We start from the raw sequence: 21,639 nt of genomic DNA, 5'->3' as shown, positions 1-21,639 counted from the left end.
AACTCTTAAAGAGCCCCAACTAAGGATCATCAAGATTGGGATATTGATGATATGTTATAAGTTGGCATGCGATCTGTATCACATTCTTAGAGAATATAGTTGTTCCCACGACTATGAGATATTAGATACTCGTGATAGATGCATGGATACTTTAGAGAGTATTGGCATACCCAACCAATATATCATTTGTTTTGGTGTCTATGATTATTGGTGTGTGGAGTTTGTGACAGTCCTTTGACTTGAGGGCAATGCTTATCTTACTTATTGAATGGTATACTTTGACCAAGTACAATGCTTGCACTCCAACCAAAGGGGTAGATACGGCTTGTGTTGGGTATATCGGGATATAAGGGAAGGTGGTAGTTGTGCCAAGATAGGATTCATTCCTCGATTTACATTTCGAGAAGAACACTCAGTTTCTCTATATTACTTGACCGTTAAGTCACTGGCCAGTGCAATTGATATGTTCGAACTTTAAAAGTTGAACATGATCGATGGAGGTCATTTAATAAAGATGAGATAAATTGATAGAGCTATTAGAAAGACACAATGGCAAATTCTAGGCTCTATCGAGTGGTTCGTGAATGAAAGGATGTTACTATATCTTCGCATAAAGGTTTTGTTTACAGAATCCACGTAAACGTTCTTCATATATCGAGTTCGCTACACAACGCAGTCTAGGAGTTTTGTGTAGACTTTAATTTGATTATCGACGATAATGGAGGCCTATTGGGTCACACTTTATGTGTATTGTTGATTCGCTTAAGAGTGCAAAGTTAGTGCTTGGTGTTTAATCTAATGCTAGTCCAAGTGGGAGATTGAAAGATATTATGGACTAGATTAGGATATATTTGATATATTCTAATACTAAGTAAGACAGTTCAAGTGTGAATTCCTTAGTCGTAATTGTTGACTCAAGTGTGAATTCCTTAGTCGTAATTGTTGACTAAGGAAGACAAGACAATTTAGAATTGTCTTCTTCGCTTATAAATAAGGGAGCTTGGTCTTACGAATCGAATATGAAAATATACGAAAACATTAGAAGAGAAAAACACCTAGAGAGTACTATGGTTTCAATCGGAGATTTCCTAGCTGTCGAAGATTGAAACATGCACTGGGAATTGTTCCTGCATCGAATCGACATACACGTGGATACCTCTAGTGGTGGATTCAATTCGCAGGAATCGAGACGCATGTTTACTACACAACGAGTAAGTTAATTTTATTGTTGTGTACGTTTGTAATCTCTACACATGAATCAATTGTAAATCTAGATCTAATCCTTGAATGTATATTCCGCTGCGTATCATTAGATGATGTCAAGGATAACCAACATTCACCCCATCTGTAGGTACGAACATAATATTCTGATCTAAAAGTTGTTAATTAGTCGAATTTAACCTCATAATCTTCTACTCCCCCGTCCCACAAATAGCTTCCTCTTTGGGGACGGCACAAATTTTAAGGAAAAGTTGTAAAATGTATTAATAGTGGAGAAAAAGTGTAATAATTATCACGGGAAATTGTGAAAATGTGTTATAATTAGTATAGAGAGTGGTGAAAAATGAAAAATAAGAATAAATAAAGTATTATTAATGGTGTGATAGTTGTCCAAAAATAGAAAGAAAGAAAGAGAAAGTTATTTGGAAGACGTCCCAAAAAGGAAAAATATGAAGTTATTTATGGGACGGAGTGAGTAGCTAGTTACGAATAGCGCCTTTACCAATTAAGCGAGGGTGTTTGGCTAAACTTATTTTAAAGAGCTTGTAAGTTCCTTGGGCTTATTTTCGGTGCTTATAAATTGTTTAGAATCTTATTTTGCCAAACAACTTAATTATATAGTTTTTAAACAACTTATATATAAGTTATTTTAAAGAGTTTATAAGCCCAGTCAATCAGTCACTTGACTAGACCATATTGACATGTTATTAATATTTGAACTTTACATATATATGTTAATTACGTATTTTTCCTAATTAACCTTAGTTTTGTTATTATTTTTTTCAATAATTTTTAGGACAATCGAAGAAATATTGTCCGGCTCCAGATATTTCAAGAATAGGTGCATGTGGTAAAAATGGAGAACGTGAGTGTTTTCTAAGTGTTTTGGGGCGTTATCCAGCCAGCAAAATGCCCACTAACATTCGTTGTGTTAATGTAGCAAAAAATATGAGCAAATGTACTAGTCAGATTGTTTGTGACGATGTTGAAATTGTGAAGAATTAATTTAGAAATACTAAGGTTATGAACTTTTGAATAACTGATTTGGGTTTCTCGCATGATTATCATGAATCACATGCATGATCCATCCCAATTAATGGAAAAGTGTAACTGTGTTGAAAATTTTATTTTGTGATATGTCATGGGCTCATATTAGTGTTTGATAAAAGGGTGTTATATTAATTTAAATTAAATTATTTTTACACTATTAATTATATTCTGAATTATCAATAATATTTTTAAAATTTATGTGTAACAGCCCGACTCCCGGGAGAATAAGAAACGGCTACTTAATGGGATTTGCTAGACTTTGTTAGAATAAAACGGGTGATATGTTTTTAGATTCGGGTAATACATTGTTAATAAAGGAGTGCGCAATTGAAGGATAATAAATACAACAATTAGGATAGAAATTTTTCCAACCAGGATCAAAAGTTCGGAGGTCTGAGACAACAAGATAACACTTCATACTAGACATACATATATGCGAGGTTCAATTGCTAGAAATGCGGTTGCCAAAAGAGTTCATAATAATTAGGCTAAGAGTATTTAAAGAGTCATTCTCAAAAGATATCCACCTAAGTGAATATTATGGCAGCGGAAATTGTTATACGAAACTACAACAACATCCTCCCCAGCCTCGCACGACACCACCTGCCGCTCAACCTGCAAAAGGTTTTGAAAACAATTGCAGGGCTGAGTACTAATATACTCAGTGGGTTTAGCCATTTGAAAACATTTGAAATTCCATTTAAAGGAATAATCCATGCTATGAACAGTATAACATATAAATATTTGAAAGCATTCCATGCATACTTAAAATAAATTTGTGGATCCATTTCCAGTCTTCTCTCTATTGGTGCTTCACCTATAATGTGAACATGTAGGAGCAGCCCACAGAGGTCCACTACCATGCATGTTTCAGAAATGGGAGCAACCCAAGTCTGACAGTCTGAGGCAAGTGAGAGCAGCCCACAATACCCCTTTGTGTGTACACAATCCTAACCAGGGCGATCCAATCGCTACGCCGGCTAGGACCCGATCGTTAGATAACATAGGAGCACTTTAAACAATAGAGATATAAGAAACATTTTAACATGGATATTCATTTGCATTTGCATAATACAAGTAGAGTTCAATAACTCAAAGCATATTTTTGAAAATAAAACCCACCTTGATAGGACAAGTCTGTAGATAAAAGATGTACAATTCTCTTCTTGTAAAAGCAAAGCTAATTCCTTCTCTCAAGTGGACCTACAAGACAATCTAATCTTAATAGGTCTCAAAATATCGCATGAGCTAACGATTCTACAAAGTTGCTAAATCTTAATATTCTACGCCCGGATTTTCAAAACTCAATTTAAAATCTTAAAAATCAAAATTATCAAAATATTTTTATTGCATTATTCACTATGCAAATTCATATCATATCTCAAAATCACATAAGGTAAATAATTACACTTAATAAAATAAATAGTCATATTAATATATCAATTGATTAAGAACTTAACTAAATAATTTTAAGTAAAGCATGATTTAACAAAAATTAAATCAGCCCAACATCTAAAATAAAAATGCAGCCCAATACTTTTATTAAATCAAACCCATCTTGAATTTAATAAAAATGCAGTCCAATACTTTTATTAAATCAAACCCATCTTAAATAGGCCCAAAAATTTAATAGTCCAATACTAAAAACCCTAGCCCACAAGCCATCTCCTTTATTAAAAGAAAAATCACACACACACACACACACAACCCACACACGCACACACACAACACAGACGCACGCACACACACACACCCAGACGCACACACCCTCACTCTCTCTCCCTCTCACGCTACTGCCGCCGCTGCCCCTCTCTCTCTCTCCTCCGACTTCTCTCTCTTCTCCTCTCTCTCTCTCTCTTTTCCTCTCTCTCTCTCATTTCCCCCAGCCCTCTCACTTCTCCTCTCATCTCTCCCTCTTCTCCGTCGACGGCAGCGGAAGTCACCGCCGGCGCCGCGTCGACAGCAGCACGGCGGTAGCTGCCGCCTCCTCTTCCCCCGTCTCCCTCTCGACCGGTGTTGGGTATCTTCGCCTAGCCAGGGTTACACCTCTTAATTCCCGAACCTCCTGTCTTCCCCATTCGTGCTCAAGCACTTGAATCTTCTTCTGCTCTGGATCTTCACTTCGCTGCTCTGGAGCGACTTCTCTGCTCTGGAGCGACTTCTTTGCTCTGGCAGCTTCGACTCCTCTGCTCTGGAGCGACTTAACTCCTCTGGCCCAATACTCTTCCCTAGCCCAAATCTGCAGCAGCTGTCTTCGTCGTCCCTGCACGGAGCAGCGCCGCTGCCTCTTCTTTCCTCCAGATCCGGCGACACCGTCGCCCTCGCTCCGTCCGACAACAACACAGCAGCAGCAGCAGCGCCGGCGCCGTGGCCGACGCCTCCTTCTCCTGCCACGCCGAGCAGCCGATGCTGCTCTCCTTCTCCGGCTACAAATCGGCGCCCAACACCCCTCCCCAAATCATCTCAAATCCCTCTATCACATTCTAGTCTTCTATTTCATTTTTTTTTATCGGAAAAAGGAAATAAGATTAAAGAAGGGGCCAAAGGTACCAGCAGTCTTCTAATTCATTTGAAATGGTGAAGAGAAATTTTTAATCTTTTCTTAAAAAAAATTCAATCTTTCTTATGCAAAAATTCAGTCTTTTCTTATGCATTGGAAAAAAAAGCACTTGAGAAATATACTTACAGACTGTGTACTTTCTTGAAGGGATGCTTGTGATTTGAATGAATTTTTGGAGAGGAAAGAAAGCTGATGATAATTGTATTTTCTGTAAATGATCTGATCTTGAGTTTTGGCAAATTTATTTTGGAAGGGAAAAATTGCATGTAAGATGATTGGCTTAAGAAGTGGTGAATGATAGAGTGATACGCGGTGGAATTTCTTGATGAATATGACAAATGGCTGCTGCCAAAACATAACCCATCTCTCTCTTCAAAAGTAAAAGTAAAAATCAACAAAATTTAATAAGAGTATGTGGGCTGATATGAATTTAAAGAAAAATTGTGGATAAAAATGGGCTTATAAGATGTATAGACAATCTAAAAAAAAAATATGCCCAATCTAGATAGGTTAGTATAATAGTTCTATTTGGGCTCAATTCAAATTAAAAGTAATTGAAAAATAAAATGTAATATGAAATATATTCACATAGTCACGTATTTGCATTTAATCCCACTTGGTAAAATTTAATAAAATCTTTTACTGAAAGAAATCCCCTTTTTTTTATCTACAAAAATTTTTATCCGGACGAGAATTCACTTAAATAATATTCTAAATTCAAGTATTCTCGGGAAATCCTATTAGGAAAAATCGGGGTGTTACATTATGAATCACCAATTTTATATTTCTTCGACCAATTTTCAGTTCTAAAAAGTTGACGTGACTCGTCGTGTATTATAATTAATGTACTAATTAAAATTATTCTTTTTTTTATCAAAACAAATACTAGTATTCTTTTTTATAGGAGGCGCAAAAGGACAAAATTGTAATTAACTTAACCAACGACTAGTAAATATTATGCACGTAATGCGATCTTAATGAATGAAGGCATCTAAATGTCGTTGTAATATTTTATGCATAGTATTTTATTTCTCATTTATCTATTTTAAATATTGGTTCGAATTTTTCGATTGAAGAAGGCGGATCAAGACTCTGATCAAGTCTAGGGCGGCCGCATGTTCGTGGCTTGCAGCACGCAACAAGTGCGCCTCTATTCATTTTTGAATCAGAGTTTTGATGCATCTCATGAATATTGCCACAAGACTCTTCCCAATTCTTTTAATATATTCCCATAATCTCATTAGTAATATCTCAATTATTATATTGAGACGTCCTATTAATAATATTTCATTTTATATTTAACAAAAAAAAAGGAAATTAATTAGTTGGCCCGATCCTGATTGAAATGGAATGAGCCTTTTCTCAGTTTCTCTCTCTCTAAAACAAACATTGTAACCCTAAAACACTCCAAATCAATATCATCATAAAAATGTTTCAGATTTTTTTTACTCACTTCAAAATTTAAAGCAAATGGTAAATATCAATTTAAATTTCAAATTAATTTTGTGCTATCAACTACATTTTGAATTATTATAAATAGTTTTTAGCATTCAAGTATTGATTTTGTAACAATTGTATTCTGCATCTATTTTTCAATTCTAAAAAATTGATGTGGTTCATCAAATTGCCAGAATGTATTCAAATATTAATTTTTTAAACTAGCATGGATGCCATGTAGTTAAAAGAAAATTAAAAGAAAATATATCATTTTCACACATTATTCATTGCACCTAAATTAATGTTGAGGTGAATGTCTCTGAAATATCTACATGACTTAAATGGACAACGTAGTTTGATGACTATATAATGGCAACTATCACGAGGACATTAATTTGTCTCTTCAACTAACTATTATGATATTCATTCGCTCAAAATTAATAGTTGTGTGAAAACTCAATATAATTAAAGCTTATATAGGATGACTTCCCGAGAAAATGGAGTATATCTAATTGCAACAATGTCTCCAATGGGAACACCAAGCGGTGCGACCTCCTGTGTCTGAATAGTGAGGTCCCGGATTCAAACGCCACTGCTCCCCCTCCCCAACTCTCCCAAGCCAAAAAAAAATAAAAAAAATCTAATTGCAACAATATCGACCCATAGACGAACGAGTTTTGTAGGGAAGCCATATCACTTCAACTACAATAATTATTTTATTTATTTTTATTATTTTGCACACGCTCTTCACATTTTTTTTCTATCGTTGCGTTCAAATTTTCTCCGCAAATCCAGTTTTCGATCGTAGAAATGGCGATGAACAACGGGTTAAATCATGAGCTCAGAAGCTTCTAAATGCTGCCCCATATATTCTTCCGAAACCAGGTCGGTTTCTTCTGCATATGTCGAATTATTGATATGTATTTTTTTGCATATTTGTCATGTTTAATGATTCTTTGTTCTCAAAAAGGTGTTTAAATTGATGCGGGATGTTAAATTTCAGCCGAGCTCTGTTTCTTGTAGATCGATTAGATGAGTTAAGTTGCCACCTTGATTTTCAAGCTGAATTTGTTGGCTGAATACTAATTCAGCTGGATGCATTTATTTAGTGGAAAGACGATTGCATTTTTGTAATATTGGTTTGTATAATACATGAGGGGTAGCTGCGCCTACATTCACTTTTACCAAATTCTGTCAACTAAAAAACCTTGCCTCAATATGCACGAATTTTCAGTTATTCATTGTTCACAAGATTGTCAATTGATCCCAAGTTAAAGTTAAGGTGGACGCTTAAAATGTGTACATAACTTAGACATTTGAGGGCGTTTACTTTGAATGATTAGTCTTGATAGATAACAATAGTAAGATTAATCCCTTGCTTACTTTGATGGATTGAAATTTTAGGGTATTTTAAGACCCTTGATTATTTCTATCATTTAAGCTCGTTTTGCTTGATTCTTATCCCATTGAAAGGGTGAGACTGGAGAAATCCTACCCTTGAGGATAAAAATACTCAATCATGCATTTTATTAATCATGCTCATGCAAAGTAAACGCCCCCTTGATGTACTAAACGATATATTTGGATGTATGTGTCATAGCTAATCATAAATCATGATGGTATTATTTTCCAATTCAGCCAGCCACAGTGGCATTAATTCGCTGGAAATCGACAATTGTGCGAAAAATCAAAACAATGGAACATTCGTGGGCTTACAGTTGTTATTCCAAACACTGTGTTTTCCGGCGTCTTGCTTTCTACGGTTGATTCTTTCATATATTGAACAGCCAAAATGAGCTACTTTTTCATAATGGGAACCGACTTTCAACTACGAAGAGCAGCTTTATCCTTTATGCTTCTTCTCCAACCATTATGCGAGTCACCACAAAAGGCAGGAACCATTATCCATCCTCTTTTTTTCTAAAAAAAAAAAAAAACTAACTCTCAAATATGTGAACTCATTTCCTGATATATAATAGAGAAGCTACATAGAACAAAATACTCAAAATCTAATCGTTGGTTTCCTCGTGATTTCTTGCATACCTAAAAGTGAAAGGAAAGCTTAAGACTTCTATCTTGTCTTCAATTAGTTGTGTTGTTTCTCTGTCTCAATAGTTTTTGGATTTATTTGATACGATTTGCAACATATATATCTACTTTTGTCATATTTTACGGTCCTGTATAAGCATTAGTGTTTTGCATTGAATTATTGATTTCGTGTAAAATGTCCATAAGGTATGTTTTCTTTGGTGGAAAAGGATGGAAAACAATTATTTTCAACTCTTTTCTCCTCTTATTACATATTCTGTCGAGTAGATAACTTTCTCCGATCATAATGAAAAATTTTCATGTGGAAGGTTTTTCCCTTCTCTTCACTCCAGTTGTGGAAAGTATTATCATGCGGGGATGGTGTGTTAACATTATCATAAGAGGAGAGGTTGGTGTTATTATTATTTTTTTCATCGTTTGAGGAGGATTTCTTTTGGTTTGTAATTGTTCATTATTCATCGCAGTTGATTTTTTGGGTTGAGAAAAGAAGAAAATCAATTGCGATAGATAATGAACAGTGAAAAACAGAAAGAAACTCTCCTTAAACGAGGCCCTACGACAAAAGTTGTCCCCAAAACTAATGCAATATCTCTGAATAATAAATCCTAGCTCACAAATACTAACTATTTAAAGACCTAAAGAAACTCGAGGCCCAAGTAAATATCTTGGAGTCCACACAAAAATTTGACCCACTACTTTATTCTAGGCCTAAATAACTTAATCCTAAATAACTAAATAAATTAAAGAATAACCTGACCCACTACTTGAAGTGTAACTATAACTAAATAATTATATGTATCAGAATATCAGACGAGCCGAGCTCAAGCTCAGTTTGAATCGAGCTCAAGTTCAGTAATTAGGTGGCGAGCCAAGCTTGATCAACAAGACAGAAGCTCAAGCTCGAGCTCGTTCAATAAAAATAGAAGCTCTGAGTCGAGCCCGAGACGAGCTTGAAACTCAAATATTTAAAAGAGCTGAGCTCGAGCCGGCTACTATTTGACTCGGCTCGTTTACAGCCATTGCTCATGCAGCAGAACTCTCCTCAAAGGCTGAAAATCCAGTGAGTGTCTTCATCTTCGTCTCTGTTTCATTATATATTGATAGGCACTGCACAACTGCATGACACATGTGATCGTGGCATAGAAAATGCAAGAAGATAACCATTTTTTTATTACTAAACTACTCATTTCACCATCATCATCTTTGACTATCTATGCAGGTGGTAACATCTAGATACTATTATTTATATAGTGCTTTGTGAATTCTTGCTACTCATGAATCATGTGGCTTTGTTGAAGATTTTCTCTAGTATTATTCTTGGTATATTTTGTTATTACATGTATATATTATCCTTCCCAAAAATTGATATCTTGCTGGATGTACTGCTGCACTGCACAGACATTACTTTCCGGGAAAAAAATGTTCTGTACAAGAATATTGATGTCCTGTAATAAGGTGCTCCAGCTGTACACACACACACACACACATTATATATCTTATTCTTGGAATCATCTTGATTAATTTTTGGGAGTGGCATATCCAATCCAACCACATATTGCCTGTTCATTGTCAGTACATACAATTTCTATTCAGGTTTCATGTTTGAAATCTCTTATGATTTAATATAGATTTGAGAATCTTCTAATAACTTCCTTTGTAGGGATTAAGGAAAAGACATTGAACTCTTTTCTTGGTCAAGTTTTTTGGCATCAAGTTGTTGGAATCCCAAGAATAGTTAACTCGAACCATTTTTGACTCGTAATAATTAAGATCTCTTACATAGATGCTACATCTGGTGAAATGAGATACACGTCATGCAATATCCCAAATACGTAATCGTAGGGGGTGTTCGGTATCAGTTGAGTAGATAGGGTTCGGTACTTACTCTCGAGACGATGTCACGTAAGATTAGTCATGGTTTATATATGAGTCTTAGCCTATCCCATATGATAAAAATAATCTCGAGCAATCGAACGCTCCATAGTTGTTGAAGTAGGAAGATTAGTTAATGGAAGCATTAATTCTTAGCCGTGACTGGATCCCGGTGAAATGAGGTATATATATTGAGTAAGGTGAATACGCAATGATAGGCACTAAGGAGGAAAAAAGGAAAGGTGAAAGGGATCCAATGAAGGAGATTGGTGGTTATACTTATAGTAGAGAGAATCAAATGGAATAGAAAAAGTAGTAGCATGCTTTTCTGAAATTAGGCTATGAGAAAGACAGACAAAATAAGGTGACTCTGATTCCCTCTTTAATTCCTATCCTTTCTTCCAAACTAATTTCTTTCTCATGTGCACCTGCTACCACAATTCCATGTATCATATCCTTTCAATTATTCAACTCTTTGTTGTTTTTCATGTTTCGTGTCTCCAAATCTTGGTTTCTGAGAAAGACTTCTATCTACTTGCATGCTTTCCAGAATTCTACATTTTTAACTTGTTTTAATATATATCAATTATTACCATTTTTTAACTTTAATCTATCAATTTTTGACATTAATACCAAAACTATGCAGATTCATCGCCCTCCCCCCAAATCGTCATGAATTTTGACGTGACTCGAGCTGATGTGATAGTAAAACAACTCATTTTTACTAACGTCAAATTCACAATAGCTCCATGTAACATTTAGGTATGAGAATATATATTCTTTTGAATAATACTCCATATTTTACATAATTTCTCGTAGTTTGAATATTAATTAGTTAAAGATGATAAAGCATTATCTATCAACGATAGAACTCAAGAGAGGATGATACTTTGAGATATGTTTGTCTGTTAAGGCTATTTTTTTTTTTTTTTTTTTGAGAAATAAGTTGCATTTGCATATATTGCATTGAGATTTGTGGGTAAAAAACAACAGGTTGTTGCCATTTAGAATCGATATCTCACTATGTGGTGAACACGAGGTGACAATTTTAGAAATTCTAGCGACATTTGGAGAGAGAGAGAGAGAGAGAGAGAACACTCAATTATTGGAAGAGATTGAGTTTTAATTTTTGAATCAATCAATTAAAATTAGGTTAACAGCGACACGCTACATGAGGGGAAATATTATATTTATTGCCTTCGATTTTCGTTATCTTCTTCCCACTTTAAATGCATCCATTTTCAAGAGACCTCTTTGTTTAAAATAATTTTTTATTCCTTTCAAAGAAGAAAAAGATATTCCTAAATATCATATTTTATTAATAAATAATATTATAATAGCGAAAACTATTATATGTAATCTTTTTTTTTTTAATTTCTTTTCTTTTATAATAAAAGAAATTCGTGGTGTTACATGACTGCTACCTACAAATATGTTATAAAAAAATCCATTCCTAAATAATACCATATAAAGTTAAGAAGGTTGCAATATTCCAAATTATGCATATAGAGAAAGTAGAGAGAGAGTAATAACAGAGTGTCGGCATGAATGGTATCCACAATGTTCCAGATAAGCTAAACAATAATCTCTATTTCTCTCTCTCTAAATCATAAAAATCCACGTAAGGAAAAGAAAAGAGAAGGCAAGGCCCCTCAAGAAATTAAAAAAGTCAAAGCAATTATAGCAAGTAGAGACTTACACATTTCTCCAATCAGAGAAATCACACCTTTGATTACTCACCACAGAATGAAAGAGTACAGTCACCCATTAAATAAACAATCACAAATTTCAAGACCTCTCAGGTTTTCTGCACTGAAATATTTACTCCTAAAAATATAAAAAAATCATACACAAATCCCACAATTTTCTATTTTGAACCCAACATTCTCAAATTTGTCGCTACAAAAGATGCAAAGTTGCCTAATTCAAGAATCATCAAGAGAGAGAGAGAGAGAGCTCAAATGACATGTGGTGAAAAACTTAAGTACTTAGCAAAGCCGACAATAGTTAAAAAAGGAAAAACAAATAGGTATGCACACAAATCTTAATTTTTTTTTACTCTAAGCTATGATAAAAATTGAAAAGGTACAAAAAAATACTACAAGCATTGAAAATATTGCAAGGGTGGTGCAAACTCTTGAAGATTTGTTTTACTATTGTGAATCTTTGGGGGTTTCGTCGCCGCTGTCGCTTTGTTGCGGCTGGTGGTGGTGGTGGTGCTCCAAATTCATGCCGAGATCGATTCTATTGTGGTTGTTGTTGTTGTTATTGTTGTATGCGTTCATAGACGCCAGCATTCCCATATTAGTTTCAGTGACGCCCAAACCGAGCTGATGTACCGGCGGCTGCGGCTGCTGCAGCACCATCGACCCGAGTTGAACCGGGCTGAACCGGCCGGCTCCTGGGAACTCGAACCCGCCGATTCTCTGCGCCGAGGAGGTTTTATACTGCCACTCCGGCTGCCCCGCTGCTGTCGTGGCTGCGCTCCCCGTCACGGGGAGCATCCAGAAGGCGTTCCCCACGTTGGCGGCAGCAGGGGCCACCGCCCACATGGCGGGGGCCGGGATGTAGCTTGAGGGCTGGGACGAACCGGGTTTGTGCTCCGGGCCCGGTTCTTGATCGTGGACGCTGGTTCTAGCTGGTTTAGGGGAGGTGGCGCCGCTGGTGTCTTCCCTGAATCGTTTCTTGAGGTAATTCTCATCCGGGTCTTGCCCGAAATGGGAGTTGGAGGTGAGCTGGTGGTGGAACCCCAGCATGCCGGCGCCACCGCCGAGGAAGAGAGGCGCGGACTTGGACGGCGGCGCCGAGATGGTGGTACCGCTGCTGCGCAGCGAGACGTTGAGGGTGGAGAAGTTGGCTGGGATTGTCCCGGTTCCGGTGGCGGCGATGATGGCCGGTTCGGCCTGGTGGAGGAGCCACTCGATTGTTTCGCCGTCGGATTTGTGGCCCAATTCCCGGGTCAGCTGGAAGACTCGGGCGGCGCATAGGGCGGGCATCCGTATGCGCCGCCCGCGGCCGTCCACCTTGGTGTGGCGGTCCTTGGAGGGCTTCTTGGCGACCTTATTGGTGGCAGAAGTATTGTTGTTGTTGTTGTTCTCATCGCTATTGCTGTTGTTGGCGGTAGCGACAATTGCAGTGGTGGTGGCGGAGGAGGAGGAAGGGGAGTGGGCTAAGTTTCTTGGTTGTTGGAGGGAGATGGAGCCCATTAATGGACCATGGGGTGGGGCTGGGCCGGACCCAGAACCGGGTTCGGTTTGACTTTGGAGGTGGTGGTGGAGGTGGAGGTGGTGGGGGGAGACGAGCTGGAGGGAGGAGGGTGGTTCGCGGTGGCGGTCCGGGTTGGGATTACTATTGGCTCCTTGATTTTTGGCGTGTGTCTCCATAAATTCCATGTTTTTGGGGGGAGGAGAGAGAGAGAGAGGGGGGCAAGGGTTTTTTATTTTTCTGGGGGAAGGTTGTTCAAGAAAATCTTCCCAATCATGCAATTGAAGAATCAAGAGAGGGAGAGAGGAGCAAAACAAGTTAATTTTGATGCAAAGTCTTTAGAGGCAAGTGGAAGGAATTGGTGGGGCTTGCTCTCTTTGCCCTCTCCTCTCCTCTTCTCTTCTTTGTGGTTGACTGCTGTCTTTGGAGAGGGAGAATAGGTGTGGGGGCTAGACAGAAAAAAAAAGAGGATGAGAGAGAGAGGGGAAGGGTCCAAGTGGTGGAGGCAAGTGGGGACCAAACGCAAAAAGATAAATAAATGTTTGCAGAAGCTGAAGCCCACCCGTGGGGTCTTTCTTCTATTAATATTTTATCACAGTGCATTTTAGCTGGCTCCCTCCAAAACTATCAGTTTTCATCCCTTCTTTTTTTATTTTTATATATACGATTATTTTTGCTAAAATACATCAATTTGGCCTATTTAAATTATTATGAGTTAAATGCTCGCTTGTATTTAGTAATATATGAAAAAATATTTATTTTATAAACATAAATAGTCTGTTTAAATTAAGTGAAATACCCTTAGATATTAATGAATGTGTTTGGTTTATTGTAAAAAACCTTACACATTTCTTAGACAAATACAATCTTGGAAGAAATATCAAATGTGTAAGAAATTATATTAAAAGTGAACGAGTTGACAACACTCAATCAAAATCCGTCTAGCTCGTCAAATGATTTAGCCGACGATTAGATGGATTTTGAATGAATGTTGTCAAATCATTCACTTTTTCATATGTGTAATATGTTGTTTTTCAAGTACAATAATGATTGAGACATTACGAAAAATTTAATTAATTTTGACACATAATGCATATGTTTATAAAATGAGTTTTTTCATATAGACTTAGGGATATGAACATTTTTAATTCTCACCCAATTATTATCAAAACATCATTTCGATTGGCACAGTGTCACGTTGATATACACTAACGATTTATTTTATCAGAATACTGTGTCAGTTTTATTTTGGGCAAAAAGCTCAATCATTATAAAATTATAATAATGATTAAGTTCGTGTATTTATATACAACCTATTTTGAAATTGGTGTATTTTAACATTAATATCTCAATCATAAAATAGACATTTTACATAGGTTTGAATCCTAGATGGGGTAAAAGTTTCACCACATTAATTGAATACGGTTATTGGTGTGTTATATTGATTTATTCATAGATTTTATTGATTTATTTGTGATTCTCATTTCTCACTATTAATTAAAATAAACACCAGCCATAAGATTTGAATATGAGAAGTTTCAGATTCATTCTCATTTCTCACCACATTTAATTATTCTTAATGGATATTTCTCTCTCTCTCTCTCTCTCTCTCTCTCTATATGGGTGGGCTAAAGAGAGATTCAAATAAAAACCTTCTTATCGTGAGAATTGTGAGACCTCTTGCCCAGAACGTACAAAATATATGCAAGTGTAAAGTAACTCCACTATGATAGCATTATATTTTTAGTTCATAATTGTAGTGCATATACTTTGTACGTTCTGTGCAAGAGTTCTCACAGTTCTTATGATAAGAAGTTTTTATTTTGATGGGCTAAAATAAAAGACTGATTTAAAATATAAATTAGGAATTATCGTTTTCAACCCTTAGATCATGAAGATCTACTGTGAATTCATCACTTTGTTTGAAAGCTAAAATATCAATGTTTGAATTTATACATTTTCATAATGTATTCATACATATTTTACGTAGATTCATAGGTTCTTAGTTTGTGTTTTAAAAGAGATTTGTAACCTAATGTATAAATTAAAAAATTAAAATTTCTAGCTCCATATAAATTCGAACTCAGGATCATGAATTTATCCATTAAAGTGATGAATCCACCGTAAATCTTCATGATCTAAAGACTGAAAATTAACTAATTTTTATTTTAACTCGTCCCAATATATATATATATATATATATATATATATATATATATATATATATATATATATATATGAACCATTTATACCCCTTATATATATTGTGACGATATACAATGACTTTATGATTTGCTGAATGAATTGTCAGTCCAATGTATGAATCCCATGGTGACGAAATTTTTATTTCTTTAGTATTCATCATTTTCATAATGGATTTTTAATATTTCGTAGCAAATTTTTATTGAACTTAATTATGTTTTTTGTATTGACTACTATTACTGTGACTGAGTATTGAAACTCCTATTTTCATGGGAAATTATTATCTTGTGAGTGGTATGATTTTGTCATTTGACAAATTAAAATATCTCAACTAAATAATATTACCAATTAGGTTTAATTTAAGTGGCAAAATTGAAATACTAAAAAACTCTTATTTGTGATAGGTCTTGGATTCAATCTCGTTCACGTGTGATGTAGTTTTCCCACTTTTATGTGGATAGTGGTCTTGCCTGCGTGCGATTATTTTCTCACCTTTATCTGGTGTAGAGGTCTTGTCTGCGTGCAGGTATCTTATTTGATTAGATAATATATACTCCATCTTGTAATTCTAAAAATAAATAAAAGTATTCTTAATATTTGATCGCTCTAAGAATGATATTTCGTGGAAATTGTAATTTCATTTGGACATCTAGAATTTGTAATAGGGATGGCAACGGGCCGGATCTGGACCGGGTCTGGCTAATACCAGATCCAGATCCGTTTTCATATACCAGATCCAGATCCAGATCCATGGATCTGAAAATTTTGGATCCAGATCCAGATCTGTCAGATCCGCGGGTCCACGGGTCCAGATCCATGAATCTACTATTTTTATATTAAATTAAAAAAAATTCACAAAATCAACAACATCTAATTTCCATCATGAAAAATATAACACAAAATACTTTTATCTAATTACTTTTAGTTTTTATTATTTTGAATATAATTTATTTATTATTTTTAATTTAGTTAATATTATTACTAAACTAAATATAAAATATAAAAAATATATATATAAAATAAAATGGATCCATGGGTCGGATCTGGGCCGGATCCGGATCTAAAATTTCAAGATCCAGATCCAGATCCGTTTTCAAAACTGAGATCCAGATCCGTCGGGTCCAAAAAATTGAGATCCAGATCCGTAAAAACGGATTTTTACGGATCTGGACCGGGTCCAAGATCCACTGCCATCCCTAATTTGTGCCATCCCTAATTTGTAATGCGTACGATGGATTCTCAATGTTTTTGCAGTATTTGAATAAATTGTCATAGGTGTCATGTCATGTGCTAAAACAGTGTTGTGTTTGGGGTGGTCGGTCACTCTGCTGAATTGAAATTTTATTAAAGAAAACGGAACCAAAAAAAACCCAAAGAAAAGACCAGGGTCGGGCCTCATTAAAACCTCAGAACGAGGAAAAAGAGTACCTGTCTAGATACAAAGAAAACATGAAAGAAACTAGGTGCTGCAGAAACTGAGTTGAGGAGACTTCGGAAGTTCCGGCCGTACCATCACCCTCAAATCTCCCCGGTTCCCACCAAGCACCGAATAAAAAACCCAGGACAAGCTATCGCACCATGCGAACAAAGGAAGAATGTACATCATCGAAAACCAGCTGAGCAATCTCAGGAATAGAATGAAGCCAAAACCCTTCCTGCGAAAGAGAGGAAGCGAGGTAATCGGCAACGCGGTTACCTTCCCGGTAGTTATGAGAGCAACGGAGGTTGTACTGCTCCACACCTTGAAGCGCCGCCCGCCATCTGCTCCGGAAACGCCACGGGACCGGAACCTCACGATTATTGAAGACATTAACAACGTATGTCGAATCAGATTCAATCCAAAGGTTATACCATTGATGAGCAGCAGCCCTCTCAAGAATGATAATAAAAGCAAAAAGTTCCGCCTCAAAGGCAAAACCGGCCCCTGCCGAAAAGTGAAAGGACGCCACCACCGAATTAAAGGCATTTCTGACCACACCTCCCGCATGCATCACCGGAGGATTACCCCGAATGGACCCGTCTATATTGGCTTTTAGCCAAGAAGGAGAAGGAAGATTCCAGCCAACATCAATGGTGACCGGAGCAGGGCGCGGATTGCCTGCAACACCAAGGCGACGAAGGATCCCGAGCTCAAATACCGAGTTCGCCATGCTTCCTAATTTAAAATTGCTCGCAGCCTCCAAAAAGGAAATCTTAAGAAGCTTCATCATAGCATGAGGTGAGGCCACAACATTTTGAAAAATCCATTGGTTACGAGAGTACCAGAGACCCCAAAGAATTGTAACGACGCCCACACGCCAAAGGCTTGTCACCTGCGCACTTGCATTATAATTCATAGCAAAGATAATGATACTGCCAATATCATGAGAAAACGGGACCTCCATCTCAAACCATGAGAAAAGAAAACCCCATAAATGCTTAGCAAAGTTGCAACCCCAAAAAAGATGATCAATATTTTCCTCTGCATTGAGACAGATGCTGTATATTGGTGAAGATTGAAAGTGTTAATTGGTGAATTGAGTACCAGGGTGGTCGGTCACTCAAATTATGTGTTAATTGGTGAAGATTGAAAGTGTATCACTACTATATATGTCAAAGTTCCAAATTAGATTATGTACGTAGTTGGGTGAAATATTATAATTATAATCGACTCCAATATATATAGTTATATATACTATAACAAAAAAAATGTTTTGATATATGTGACTGTGAGGCTGTCGACTATCTTACACAAGTGAATGAATTATCAGAAATGTTAGGAGCGTGTGTTTATCGACAGTGTTCGTTTCTACGAAAATTCCCACTTTCACACTCTGTTCTGTTCATTAGAAATTGACACTTTGTCATCTCTTCTCTTAAAATAATAGGCACATGGAGAAATATGAACAGATTACAAAGTCAAAATACAAATTATTATTATTAGCTTTATTTTATTCAAGAAAAATATAATCTTTAGTAAAATATAACCTACATGCGCTGAATAATTATTTTAAGAGGCATTTAATTTGAGTGATAAAACATGATTGATAAAATTAATCAAATTTAATTAGTTTTGTATAAAATTAGAACAATCGAAAATTGGTGCATTTAAAGATAATTTTTGTAAAAAAATCGTGTATAATATTTGATTCTTCTAGACAGCATTAACGAATAAATCATACGATCCCAAATTTACGATCGTACCCGTGTCAGATAATCTTGTGAAGAAACTCGACTTGGTATTTTTTTTTTTTACCAATCTCTGAAATCACCCAATTAACAAAAATAACTTGGGTTGCAGAATAGGACTATGCTATTTATAAGCAGAAACAGAGGGTGAGAGTACTGATAGAGAAAGTTGTTCCCCACCCAAGTTGCTGTCACTCATATAATTTAGAGCAAATATTGTACACATGAATTTCAAATTCCATTCCTTCAAAAATGAGATAAAATTAAAATTAGTAGAGGGTCATATGTGATATGTAAGTGAGCCTTCTTCAAAATTTTCATTTATTTGCACACTCAAACTTGTGTCTCCCAATCAAGATGTGGATCCAATTAAGCCCATATCTAATTATTTATTTGTAATATATATACCAACAAATTACAAATATAAATTTAGATTTGAATCTTCACCCCGTTTTTTAATAAGTATAAATTTAGATGAGGAACAATTTGGAATCCTATCGATGTTTTCTGTCCGGCGAAACGTGATCTTAAGGGCAAACCTTTCGGTTTCGTGAGATTTGAAGGGGTTTTGGATGAAGAGAAGCTACTTACAGACCTCAACACCCTTTGGATAGGTAGCTACAAGCTTAGGGTTTTTAAACCCAAGTTCAAAAGATCCTTTAAAGCTGGAGAAGGCAGGGAAGTGGGTAGATTTGGAGATGCATTACAGAGTTCTACCAAGACCAACAAGATACCAGAAGGTCTTCGGAAGAAGGGGGTTTCTATTAGAGAAGTTCTGATCGGAGATAAGGATGTCAAGGCTGTTGAGAGGTGTGCTCCACAGATCGACGAGGAACTCAACTTTCAAACTTTAGAAGAGGAGAAGGAGTGGCTTCGGGGAGCTTTTACCGGGTTCATTAAATCGGATCATGTTTGGGAGGAGATTAAGGAAGAAGTCAATTGTGAATGTGCTGGGAAATTGAAGGTTACAACGCTCGGTGGGAACTTGGTTTTGATTCGTAGCCTGTGCGACCAAACAACGGAACAGGTTTTGGAAGAACTCAATGAGTGGAGCGATTTCTGGTTCCAATGGAGAAGACCTTGGAGGAACATCGACGTGAGCCATCAACGAATCATTTGGACCAGATGGAGCGGTGTACCGCTCCATGCATGGAACCAAAGGTTTTTCGACGTTGCATGCTCAAAATTTGGAATGGTTCTTAAACTGGAAGATAGAACACGGTGCAAGGAGAAGTTGGATGAAGCTAGAGTCCAAATTTCAACGGGTCTTATCTCGATCGACAGAATCATTTCTTGCAGGATTGATGGTGCTGCCTTCAAAGTCCGGGTGGAAGAGGTGCGTTCACCAGAGGATTTTTCGTGTGAGAATGAATGGAGGAAGATGGAATCGGAGTCGGAATCTGGATGGTCTTGGGAGGACAATTCCATTGCCCCGGCGGAGGCGGTCATCGGCAACGAAACAGATTCCGAAGCGGCGTTGGAAGGCGGTGCGACGAGTTTCGAAGGCGTCTCCTCGTTGCCTGCGAAGGACAATCATGAGTGCATTGGGTCTGGGGAAAATTGCGGCGCACGGGAGGCGGGACGTGAGTTGAGAAACACAGATACCAATACAGACACGGTTGGACCCTTGTGGGCCAATAATTTAATTGGTTTTAAGGCTGTTGGGCCTTCTGACCCAAGTAGAGAAATTCCTAACTCTATTTCCCCTGTTCGGACGGAGGCCCAACAAGATATTGGGCTGGCTGTCTCAGCCCTGGACGCTTTAGTGCGTGAAGACGAGGGTTCTCCACACTCACGGGTAACCTCACCTCTACAAGGGATCTCCGATAGATCGTGTGATAACAACGATGATACTTTGGGAGATTCGACGGCAGCTTCGAATCAGGGGAACCCAGCGCATTCCCCCTCCGATGAAGGCCTTCTTATTGTCTCCTCAGGCGGACAGGCTGGCAGCACCGACGCTGTTACGAAGGAGGTGGATGACGCCCAGACGCAAAAAGGGGAGGAAGGGACAAAGTACCGAGCAGATTCCAGACTGAAGAAGAAAGGCTCGTGCAGGAACTTAGCGGAAAGAGGTTTGGCGAGGAAGCAGAAGAATAGGCAAAAACAAATTTCAAAATCAAATGCTAAGAAGAAATGGAGTTCCTTTATTGCCCAGATGGATCCAGAATCTGGAGAGAAAAGAGAGGAAGGGGAAAGTGGACATCAAAATTGTGCAACACAGGAGAAACAAGGAGGAGAACAAGATACAGAGGAAGGCAAAGTCATTTGGAACTTCGGGAAAAAGCTTGGACTCTCAAGTAATCTCAAAGACTCGGTTATGGAGGAGCAAATTAGATCTCTGAATGAATCAAATAGAGTTCTGGGCGAGAATGATGCAAGTTAATTATGAATTTTCTCTCATACAACATTAGAGGTCTGGGGAGCTCGGCGAAGAAGCGAGATGTTCGAGACGTCATCGGAAATTTCAAAGTTGATTTCTGTTTTTTGCAGGAAACAAAAATGAATAACTTCGACAGGGTGGAGTGCTTTGGCTGGTGGGGAAAGAATAACTTCGAATACGCAAAGAGGGATGCGGAAGGAAGGTCAGGAGGGATATTATGTGCCTGGAATAAGGATCTTTTTTTCAGCGACAAGCTCGTGGGAGATGCCTGGAGCGGTCATCATCAATGGAGTTGGGAAACCAGGTAATCACGGTTTTTGTCTCGTCAATGTGTATGCTCCAATGGAACCTTCTGAGAAAGTGGAATTGTGGGATAAACTGAAGACTATTGCTGAGCAAAATAGAGATAGATGTCTTTGCATTTTGGGTGATTTCAATTCTATTAGAGAGCCTGGTGAAAGGATTGGTAGAGGAGAGAATTATGGATACACAG

At 37.2% G+C, this 21,639-nt stretch overlaps 1 protein-coding gene and 1 long non-coding RNA gene across 2 annotated transcripts; one reads left to right on the top strand and one right to left on the bottom strand.

Moving 5' to 3' along the window:
• The first annotated feature begins 8,269 nt into the window (after positions 1–8,269).
• LOC131010192 (uncharacterized) lies at positions 8,270–9,868 on the top strand. The gene is made up of 2 exons (XR_009096500.1): positions 8,270–8,705; positions 9,120–9,868. It is a non-coding gene; the product is annotated as an uncharacterized LOC131010192 (long non-coding RNA).
• Positions 9,869–12,156: 2,288 nt separating this feature from the next.
• Positions 12,157–14,174, bottom strand: LOC131010183 (transcription factor TCP23-like). The gene has a single exon (XM_057937609.1). It carries the CDS (start codon positions 13,579–13,581, stop codon positions 12,343–12,345), a length of 1,239 nt encoding a protein of 412 aa, XP_057793592.1. The 5' UTR covers positions 13,582–14,174; the 3' UTR covers positions 12,157–12,342.
• Positions 14,175–21,639: the final 7,465 nt, after the last annotated feature.

This window comes from Salvia miltiorrhiza, chromosome 2, assembly GCF_028751815.1.
Source record: "Salvia miltiorrhiza cultivar Shanhuang (shh) chromosome 2, IMPLAD_Smil_shh, whole genome shotgun sequence".
Lineage (NCBI taxonomy): Eukaryota > Viridiplantae > Streptophyta > Magnoliopsida > Lamiales > Lamiaceae > Salvia > Salvia miltiorrhiza.
The sequence above is the reverse complement of the archived record's forward strand: the minus strand, read 5'-3'. Positions and strand labels throughout refer to the sequence as shown.

Excerpts from the sequence above, each read along its gene's own strand:
- LOC131010183 (XM_057937609.1), bottom strand. The coding sequence starts at position 13,581 with ATGGAATTTATGGAGACACACGCCAAAAATCAAGGAGCCAATAGTAAT.